We start from the raw sequence: 11,254 nt of genomic DNA on the forward strand, positions 1-11,254 counted from the left end.
GTGCGACATTTCATTAATTGGACCGTTTTTTAGTTAACAGGCCTTTAACAGTTTTTAATGCATTATTCACTATTGAAAAGAGACGATATACAGCCTCATTATTAGTCTAATAACACACATTATGCAAAACTGACTCTTTTTTCCCTGACTGACCCCCCCCCCCCCCCCCCCATCATTTTTTTTTTTTTAAATATTATTATTTATATTGGTATTATTTCGGTTAAATGTGACTTTATGATTTTTTTCCCATTCATTTTAATTGTAGTATATGTATAATTGTGTGTTTATGTGCGGAATTCTTGCAAATGTACCATTTAAAAATATACCCACTCTAATTAGATATTGCACACACTGCATGTCACATTCTCCATTTTCTCTCCACACCATACACACACACATGCACACACACACAGATCGTTTCTTGATGAAAGAATAAGCTCACAGGACCTTTATTCATGTCTTTTCAGCGGTGAGGTCACACCATCTTTGGAGCCAGTGAAGGATCCACAATCACCGTGTGTTGAGATCAATGGAAGGGGAGCAAGTGTGGAGCTCTCAGCAGCCGAGAGTCACTTCCAGTATGGCTAACTCTTGATTTATTACTACCATGTGCTTGGAAAGTCTCGTCTCTCTTTGTGATGCCGGACATGTTCCAAAAAAGTTAGAAATCTATTAAAATCACAGCAGAGAGTCTGATGCGAGGGGGGCTCACAAATTGCATACAATACAACAGATCACAGTTTCGAAGGCTAGCACAGATAAAAAAAACACATATGTACCATTTATATAAGACACACACTGATTGTCTCTTAGAAACTACATATTGATTCCTTATAAACACTTTTTTTTCTTAAATAAAGTAGTGCATCCATGTCCACACACCATCCTCATGTCTCTCTGCCAGCAGGTGCTGGGCAAAGTTGTGTAAGAAGCTTAAAGGAGGTCTGTCCAGCCCGAGCACTTCACCAGAAGAATGAACTTGGAGAAACATTAGTTCCGTGGCTGTGGGGTACTTTTCTTTCAGAGTCCTCTCCGTGGTGCCCTCAACAGGTGTTTTTTACGCATAGAGGCACACATTGACAGACATGGATGAGGGGCTACAACCTGTGAATGAACGGGGAAAAATCTCTTTGCCAGTGCTAAAATAAATTAAACCTCTCCTCTTAAGAGGACCAAAGACCATCATGCCAAAAACCCGAGGCCCCTGAGAGCCCTGCCTCGCCGAGCCCGGCTGACATTTGAACCAGTGTTTTATTGAGGGATGGCAGCGCCGTGTCTGATGTGATCGTCACTGTTTGTGCACTTTTTTTGACAGCTGATTGCTCTGTTCACAGGACCTGGAATTTCCACGAGGAAGTTTGATCCTTATAATCCAAGCAATCGGCATTGAAGTTCAGCTTCCACGACGCCGCTTGGTCCTTATAATCCAAGCAGTCTGCTGTGGAGTTGAAGCCCAGGCCGGACGTCCCGTAGCCCTGGGTGGAGAGGGACGCGGGGGACTGGTTCAGATGGCTTGTGACCGCGTTTGTGCTCATCGGACTGAGAGTCGAGCCGGGGCCTGACAACTGGTGGTGCATGGGAGTGAGGTAAGAGCCGCAGTCCATGCCGCCAAAGTAGGACGTCGAGCCGGCGTAGCTCTGGCTGTAGCCCGAGGCCTGGGTGTAAGTCATGGGATATGACCTCTGCATGCAGGAGGAGGAGGTAGACAGGGGGTCCGAGAGCGGAGAGATGGACGCCGGGCTCCAGATGGACACTGGGGCGGTGCTGGTGGGGATGGCGGGGACTGTGGTGGTGCTGGTGGGGGGCGTGAACTGGCCGCTGGCCCCGCTCTCTGAGCTCACTTCTCTGGTTGGGGAACTTTTCTTTTTGGCAGGTCGCACCTTGTTCTGGCCCCCGTTCTGCTGCTGCTGCTGCTGCTGGCGACACTTTGCCCGCCGGTTCTTAAACCAGACCTGGAAGAGTCACATAAACTACATGTTATTGAAATGGCTCAATTAAAGTGTAAATATAATCCCAAAACCCTGCGACTATAGACAGCAAAAACGGTTAAATCCCAATGCAAATAATATCCGATTTTATTATAAATCCATGTGGAAAAAGGCGGTTTCATTCGGTTTGTTTTCAGTCCAAATCAAGATGTTTCTAGACTTTTTCTCGAACACGTTTTTTGTACCAGTGGACTGATCGGTCTCATTTCACTGCCTAAATTCTCGAAACAGGAACCCACCGTTAAGGGGAATTATCTCAGCCCACTGGCAAAAGTTTTCCACTTGATTTAAGGAAGACAAAATGCTAAGCTTTAGATCTACTGTCAGTCACGGGATGAGTGTTTCTTGCAGTGCAGAAATAAAATTGATTATTTAAAAATAATTTATTTTGTTTCTCATTTTAAACAATACATTTCAATAGGGATTTAATCATTTAAACATATAAAATGTATTAGATCTAAAGAGCCACTTCTGATTTTGTGTTTCACAATAAAAGCCTCATTTTGACATATTTGCTGATGTTGATATATATATATATATATATATATATATATATATATATATATATATATATATATATATATATATATCATACCCAAAATAATATCAGACGCAGATGTTGTAGTGAACTCACCTGTACCCGGGACTCCGGTAGATTGATTTTCAGCGCCACCTCTTCGCGCATGAATATGTCCGGGTACCGAGTTTTGGCGAACAACGCCTCCAAAACGTCGAGCTGTGCGCGCGTAAAAGTAGTCCTCTCTCGCCTCTGCTTCCGTGGCGTTGCTGCAATTTAAAAAAAAAGAAAACAATTACTTAAATGAAACATTAGTTATTTGCACATTTTAAAAAAGCAAGTTAAAAGATTTTAAAAATCATCAAAGGCAGATCTGTAACAAGATCACATAATATATGCTTTTGTTGTTTGCATAATTACGCACGAGTCCTTTGAGACCGAGACGCCGGTGGCAAATTGTAGCACTCGACGTACTTTAATTTAATGTACCAAAAAGGTGATGCAGTTTCACCAAAAATTAAACAATTTGCCAGTAATTCTTTTTCGAAAGGCACATGCAAAAATAAAGAGAAAACTTTAATTTCCTTTATGTCAAATCGATTTTACGCTGGTCATATAACCTGTCAACGAATTTATTTGATTTCTTAGCCAATTATTATTACTCTTTACTATTGTATCTCCCACAATTTAGAAGTAATTATTATGTTTAGAAGTGGTGCAATAGGTCCTGATTTAGCAGTGGAACATTCCCAGTCCATTACTTTCCACACTCCTTATGTATTGTTCAGAGTTTAAACCCACCTGGATAGCCCACTGATGGATGTAAAAGGTCCATTCCGGAAGTCGTTAAGCTGAGGCCATTGACTGTGTAAGGTGGTTGCTTTAGATACGACATCATGCTAATGTTTGTCTGTGGGCTGAAGTTGGAAAAAATTTTGAAAAATGGATGGAACTCCCGATATGCACTTGGTGTCCTCTGCTCGCCGAGTGGTCCGTGTTACACCGGGCACCTGTTCCAAAAACACAAGAGAAGAGATGTTGGATCTGTTTACATGCTGCTGGCGTGAAATAATTATGATAATAATGCCTCTCTTTCCGCACGGCTCTTCTCAAAAAAGAAAAAAAACAACAACTCCAGCTGTCCACCCCCCCTCCAACAACAAGACAATTTAACTGCAACAAGTCACTTTAAAGTTCATTTAAATTCATGAAATATGGATAACTTTAAAACTGCCCTGGCTATAAAATATCAGAATATAAAATCTATTATTCTATTATTCTAAACTATTATTATCTACTCTTTACCTCTCTGTGTTAGTTTTATTTATTTATGTAAGCTGAAAATCAGAAGGATGTGAAAGAATAAATTGAATTGATGTTTTGGAAGCCTATTCTATAAAACATAAATAATAATCATCAAAGATGTGCAACCTTTAAAATAATAATCACTGTCATTTATAAATCCTGATAAAAAATGGCACAAAGTAACCCTTCAAAAATATAGATTATTATTATTAATTTTCAAGGATATTTAGAATGAAAATCTTTTTTTTTTTCTTCCAGAAATGATTTGGTGCAGAGCAGCTTTAATTCAGTGCTCCACTTGTTTAAAGAGAAATAAATGATGTTGATTGGTAAATGTGTGATTGCTGTCACTCCAGTGACCCTCACCCGTTATCCCCACTGCGCGTCTTGATTAGTTGCATTTTTTTCCTCCAATATCCAACGGTTTTAACCCCCTCATCCCAATCTGTCACACTTAAAACACACCCGTCTACCAGTTGCACACACACCCGCTCAATAATAATCACCCCGTCCAAGAATTAATTATGATAAATGTTGTTTCTGTTGATGAATTAACGAGATAATCCGGCATCGAAGTGTAGCTGCAGTTTGGTATCGATGCAGCCCTAAAAGTGCTCCAGGCTCCTAAAATGAGTCTGTGAAACGTAATATATTTTTTTTTAGCACTTTACAGGAAAAATGTACTACAGGTGAGACATTTAATTCTTATAAACTGCCAATTTAGACTCACAAATACCATCTGTCACCGAGCAGGGTGAAATATATAAAATATGACGTGTTGGTTTATTGTGCTCTAAATAATTGGTCTCTGGAGGCAGAGGGGAGCAGCAGAGAGAAAAGGCCCTCAAACAGTTTCCCATAGCAGGCCTAAATAATGTTTCTTTTTACTGCAGCTTTCAGCTCCACAATTCTACATTTTTACTTGCATTTTTTAATCTGTAAATAATGTCGAGGACAAGTGAATTCGTTTTAAGTTTAACTCGGTGAATGTGGACTTGGTGTCCTCTGTGCAGCAGCACTGGCTTCAGTCAGTTAGAGGGGGATTTTTTTTTTTAAATATTTGAGCTCCATGAATCATACCATTATTATAAATAAAAAAACTATTATAATATCAGAAAATCTTAAACTTAGCTTTAAATCTATCGATGAGTTTATGGTGATGTAGGTTGATTATTTTGTATACGTTCTAATTATCACATATGTTATTACAGTATTTTAATGCATTTCTGTTTATCTTGCAGGGTTTGGTGAGCAGATACACTCACTCTGCTCTATAAATAAAAACCCTTCATCTGAAGCCATCACTGCTGCTTCTTTCAGCTTCTTTGTCGATTTTATTTTAGCACCAGCACCACTGTTAAAATTCCCTCTTATTCCCCTTTTAAGCCTTTAAATGTATATTGCAATAATGTTTTATAACAGGTGAGATTTCTTGTAGTCCATCTTCTATTTTTTTGTTTTTGTTTGTTCATTTTACTTCTTTGACTCTATCGCGATTCCTTTTTTCGATACAGGCATAACATGATAATAATAATAAAAATGATATTGATATACGATAATTTAAATAATATAACTGCTAGTAATAAACGTCAAACTTACCGTGTTATCGACGGCTGTAAAGTTCTTTGTCTACTTGGTTTCCTCCAGGAGAAATAATAAAACTCAGTGCGGATAAACGCGTCCTGGCGCACAAAAACACACAAAACCAAGTAGGAGCAGAAGCAGGAACAGGCTTCTTCTTCTTCTTCTTCTTCAGTGTGAGAACAACAGCGCGGATAAAAGTTAAAGGTGGAGAAGCGGTGCGGCAGCGGCGCAGTGATGGAGGAGGCTGCATGTAGGATGTGTTGGTGTGTTGTGAGTGAAGTGCTTTGAGTTGGATTTTGTACAAACTGCCAGCCAATGGGAGCCGCAGGACTGAGCTGAGGTCTGTCTCCGTCTCCCACACCGGTGGGGAGGATGAGGATTTTTTTTCCTTTTTTTTTTTTTTTTCTGGGAAACAAATGTCTCCAGCTACTTTTTTTTTGACGCACAGTCCTCAGCCAATGGCAGCGAGAGGGCGACTGACAACATCCCCATCCGTCCGCAGAGAGGCTGCATTGATCATAAATAAACGGTGGATGTCGAGAAGTGGACTTTACACCGAAGAAAAGTCACTTTATAGCCACATTTTATTATATATTTTCTTTAATTACATTTTATGTTCGACATCGCTGTTATACAGTGGATGCATTACACTGGGGAAGTAATATCATAAAGCCTTGGCGGATTTTTTGCGCAAATAAAGAGTTTTCTGAACACATAATGTATGCACAGTATGTTATTTTTGAGAATATTAAAAATATTTTAAAAAAATCATACTAAATGCCTATTAAATCCAGCATTCTATTTTTCACTCATTTACATGAAAAAGTTGCAATCCGAAGAACATAAAAGCATTTTATCATAAATCTGCGCACTTACTGAGGCACCCGCAGGTCTTATATAAAAGAGTAAAAAAATAAATATGTGACAAAAGACGAGAAAAAATCTCCTGGACTGAAGCAGATCTCTCCATGTGAAGGCTGCACCGTCCTCTCACATTCCAGCGCGTCGCAAAAAAAGGGGATTTAGAGCGACTTATTTTCTTAAAACTGTCCTCCCATCCACAGAGCCAGCCAGTCTCTCTCCCATCAGCCTGATACGGGCCTGCACCAAACATTCACCCACAATAACTACGGGGGGACTTCCCACCGAGAGACACCGAGCAGCCGAGGATATCACCGGGAGCTGCAGAGAGCACAGACCCGGAGAAGAGGAGGGATGGAGGGGGAAGAAGGCTCACATAGGCCGCTTCTGCTCCTGGAGACTTTCACTTGCAAGGAGAAGTGAGAGAAGAAAAGTATGAAGGTGGGCCTGTTTAATTTAATTTAATTTATATCAAATGCAGTTTTTAAATTTTGTTTTCTAAAATTGTGATAGCTAATAATAATAATAATAATAATAATAATAATACAATTAAATTAAATTAAATTAAAATGATGACTTTATAATAGCCACTTAGTTCAGGATTCCTTCCATATTTACTGGAGGACCTACAAGCTGCAGGGACAAATAAGCTTCCTCTATGTCAGCTGCATTTTGAACCTGCGTGCCCATCTCAAAATAATATGCCGAAGGTTTTTGTCACGGCTTGGTAAATGTATCATCTTAAGAGGCTTTGCGGAACACCTACACACTCTCTTACACACATACACACACATATACACACACACTGCGCTCTCGCACGGACACACCCGCTCACTTCAAACAGATTTGAATATTGATTTAGATTTATAAACACAGGCAGACCGTGGGTTTTATGAATCGTCATTTTGCCTCTCTCTGTGGCTCGTGTGGAAGGCCAGAGTCAAAGGTGCAGTGACAGCTGCTGGGAGGACTGGTTTTCCTCTCAGAGCTGCAGCCTGCATGGTGTGGGGGCTCACACTGCTGCAACATAGATCAACTTTACAAACTCAGTGACATCTCTTTTGACAGATTTCGATCAGAGGAAGCGGCTGCATGGATCATAACCCCGGATTTGTTTTCACAACCAAACTGCAGAGGAAAAGTTTTGCTGTGTGGAGGAACTGCAACACACTCAGGTATCCATGTTTGTTTATTTTTTGTGTGTTTTTATTTATATTTATTTGTGTTTTCACTTCCGGATAATACATATGTATTTTATCATCTAACAGGGTGGAAAAAGTGGAGTAAAAGTCCGTAAATTCACCTGTTTATGATTATTTAAAATTCACGTCATGTATCACATAGGTGTACAGATGAAGTATTGGGTTGTGTATTTTTAATTATGTTGCTGTTTGCTTTATGAGCATCACAAAGGTCACGGTTTAGCCTTCCCACATTTTACAGAGTCCACCAGACTCCAGTAAAAAAATCATATTTAGAGCGGGGTGTAAAGTTTAAATTACAAGGCTATAGAGACTTAAAAATATTCTTTAACTTTCACGCCCTGACACATCGGGCCCATTAGATGATCTTTTATACTCTCATAATGCAACATAGGAATAATCAGCTTGCAGCTAAAAAAAACTACATTTTGAATATTTTTGCAGCTGCGTGGTAATGCACCTTAACGCGAGACTTTCAAAACTGCTGCGTGGAAAATCCTGACGTGTGATGCAGTTATCTGCTGGATCTCACCGTTTAAATTGCTAAATAATTTATTAAAGTGTAAAGCCAGGCCCTCCGCAGGGACTTTGTATCTTAAAAGGACGTTTAAAGGGAGAAGGAGTTAAACGCCTCTGGCGAGCAGCGCTCCCACTGACTCCCGGCTAATTGACGACGACGGCTTTTATCTCCGCCTCTGCTACACTCAACCTGAGGGTGAGGATTTCACCAGGCCTGCTCCAACCTGTGATTTCAACCAGTTAATGCGGAGCCTATACATCTCTGCTAATGCATTGCACAGGCATGGATGTTTGACCCTTGTTTGATAGCCTTGAAAGGAAAAATCTTATTTCCAGATTGGATAATTACCCTCCTCCCCCCTGTTCTGCGCCTTATCCAGGCATAAAAAGAAATAATCAACAATGTCTACAATAAATAAATGTAGAATTTTAATAGAACAAATAAAAATATAAAACTGGATAATTTAAATGAAGGCTCTTTTGCAAAATAAATCACAGAATTGTTTTCTATATTTGAAGCTGCACATTTCACATACACATACACACACACACACACACACATATATATATATATATATATTTATATAAATTGTATCCATCTAGGCAGCTTTCCTCTCCTCTCCTCTGCCTTTTTCCCTCCTTGTTTGATATTCGCATGGCTGAATATGAGGAATGTGTTGGTGGAATTCATTCTGAGCTTAAAAAAAAGAAGGCAGAAAAAAAGGGAATAAAATCCAAGAAAGCCAATTCATATAGAAATTATGATAATCTGCAATGTCAAGGAAAAAAAATCCCACTGCATGTAGGATTTAAATTTACCTCAGTTAATATTGCTTTTTTACTATAAAACACTAAGTTACTTAAGAGTTACTTTTATCGTCACTTTCTTCATCTTTTTTAAATTAAACACAGAAAGTTATTATTTAAACCTCAACTATTAGAGGAAAACATTCTTTAGAGCTGTACATCTTTTAACCACTTTTAAACAAATCCTGCTTTACAGAATCACACATCTTATTTATTCATTATTTATTATATTTTGATAGAAAAGTTGACATAAAAATGAAATGGTGATGTTTTTTAAATGAGTGATTATTGAATTTAGGCTCATATGTATGTATAGCAGTAGGCAAAGTTGATGAGATTACTATCATTTTTTTCTTAAACCTGGCTATAGAAGGTAATTATTATGGATAGATATGCGCTGTATGTGTGTGTGTGTGTGTGTGTGTGTGTGTGTGTGTGTGTGTGTGTGTGTGTTTGGTTGTGAGTGTGTGGGTGACTGAGAGAGAGAGAGAGAGAGAGAGAGAGAGGAGCTGAAGTAGGATAATCACAAGCTGTATTTTAATTAGCCTGGCAGGTTTGATGGATACGTTTCTGCTGCTGTTTTGCAAAAAAAAAAAAAAAAAAAAGGTGCAGTGCGTAGTGAGACAGGTGTCTAAACAGAGGGCTTTCCCCACGCTGCTCTTCTCTTATCACAAAAGCTAAACCTTTGTGTAATGTAACATGTAACTGACCCTAAAGGTCATCAAAACACATTCAGTCTCCTCCCCAGGGATTAAAGGGCGACAAACCCCATTCAGTGTCAGTTTGGGGAGAGTGTTACTGACACACAGATTCACCAGGCAGCACTCTGCATCTGGGATTTTATTCACAATGTTACAAATATAGTTTTGCCTCAAAGTTCTGCAAAAATGATTACAGAAAATGTACTTGAATGAGACCATATTCTATTTTTTAGTGCTCTGTAATGACAAAAAACTGAGCTGATCATTAAATTATTAGGTTTATTTTTCCACACACATTTTCTTTCCGTGAATTCAAAACGTGGTGATTTAATAATGCCGTGGCTGCTGTGTGTTTGCCAAGTTTGCTCTTTCCATTAACATGACATGCCTTTTAATTAGAGCCATAATTGTTTGTGTTGTGTTTGTGCAGGAGTTCGCCCAACAAACAAACAGATGCAATTAAACACACTCGCCTTCAGATCATCAATGAGGAGAGCAAAGTCAAGACTGGTGGAGGAGAAAAAACCCACAAGGACGAATGTAAGACGGGAGAAGACTCTGCTGCCTCAAGGTTAAACTGGAACTGTGTTAAGACTTGAGAGAATCTGGATAGTTCTTCTGCAAACACAAATCACAAGCTGTTTTCCTATTAAACATCCTCACTTTAAACCTCCTAATTGATGTTATATTTTGATGTCTTTCCTAAACATATTCTTCTGTTTCTGCTCTGCCTCCACACTGTCTTGGAAGTAATTAAAAGATAAATTACAAATAAAGACTATATCATTGTGAAACCAGCATCCTGCTCTCTTGCTGTCTCCCCCTGCACCTTCAGTAGCCTTCTCCTCTGTGTGCTGAGGTGTCTGCATGGCGTGGTAAAACCTGCCCTGCAGACCGGACCTCTCAAGTCTTCAAAGGAGTAGGAACTCAATGTGGGGGATTTGTTCAGGCTTATTTGGTAACCTAGGATTTGAATTGGATTCTGGGAGGCATTCATAACACATTTGAAAATGTTACATTGTGTGATTTTGTGTGTAATCCCCATAATAAATTTTAGAAATGGTCACAGCACTTGCACAACTGTGACTATTCATGATTTATCAAATGGTTTTCTTGTCTTGCCTCTCGGGGGTGAGTGAGGTGTGTGTTACCGGCAGGGAACGGGACGATCTCGACCGTTGGTGAGGAGACGATTCCTACGTTTTTTAACGTTTTAACCCCTTCTCTCAACACTGTTTTTTTTTTTTTTGACCTGAATATGTGATAGGGTCAGCCACCGTGCCTCCAGAGGGATTCTCTCAGACCCCCCAACAGCACTGGAGCATTACAACCTCTAGTGGATTATACCTCCCTGGTAGGAGGGTTAGTGTACACACACACACACACACACACACACAATGAAGGTACAGTTTGTTCAACTCTGTGTATTTTCTCAAAACCACTGTTATCTTTTTTCCCTGTCATGCCTTGTAAAGTGCTTCTTTGCATTAAGCAGAAAACTCTCATTTTATACTTGCAAACTATTAGATAATATGCAAGTCTAATGAATTCCCTCCAGACAACATATGAGATACTCATTGTGAATAATATTTTTTGTCTGATGAGGTTTTTCCACAAAAAAAGTTCAATAATCTTGTTAAAAATTCTTAAAATTACTCTGCTCCTTCTCGCTCTCGTTGAAAAACTCAGAATCTTTGCACATTTTCTTTATTTCGGAATTTTAACTGCTTGATAAAAGACTTCATTAAAAAGTCCGCTGTCAGTGTTTGT

General features: G+C 39.2%; 1 protein-coding gene and 1 long non-coding RNA gene across 2 annotated transcripts; one reads left to right on the forward strand and one right to left on the reverse strand.

Annotated features, from left to right (window-relative positions):
* Positions 1–377: 377 nt before the first annotated feature.
* otx2b (orthodenticle homeobox 2b) lies at positions 378–5,581 on the reverse strand. Its single transcript, XM_059352539.1, has 4 exons — positions 5,410–5,581; positions 3,307–3,515; positions 2,623–2,774; positions 378–1,952 (listed from the first exon to the last, which is right to left on the reverse strand). Exons 2-4 carry the CDS (start codon positions 3,401–3,403, stop codon positions 1,329–1,331), a joined length of 873 nt encoding a protein of 290 aa, XP_059208522.1. The 5' UTR covers positions 3,404–3,515; positions 5,410–5,581; the 3' UTR covers positions 378–1,328.
* A 342-nt stretch (positions 5,582–5,923) lies between these two features.
* LOC131987693 (uncharacterized) lies at positions 5,924–10,716 on the forward strand. The gene is made up of 4 exons (XR_009395822.1): positions 5,924–6,113; positions 6,459–6,696; positions 7,324–7,430; positions 9,915–10,716. It is a non-coding gene; the product is annotated as an uncharacterized LOC131987693 (long non-coding RNA).
* The last annotated feature ends 538 nt before the right edge of the window (positions 10,717–11,254 follow it).

The sequence above is a fragment of the Centropristis striata genome, chromosome 16 (assembly GCF_030273125.1).
Source record: "Centropristis striata isolate RG_2023a ecotype Rhode Island chromosome 16, C.striata_1.0, whole genome shotgun sequence".
In the NCBI taxonomy this organism is placed as follows: Eukaryota; Metazoa; Chordata; class Actinopteri; order Perciformes; family Serranidae; genus Centropristis; species Centropristis striata.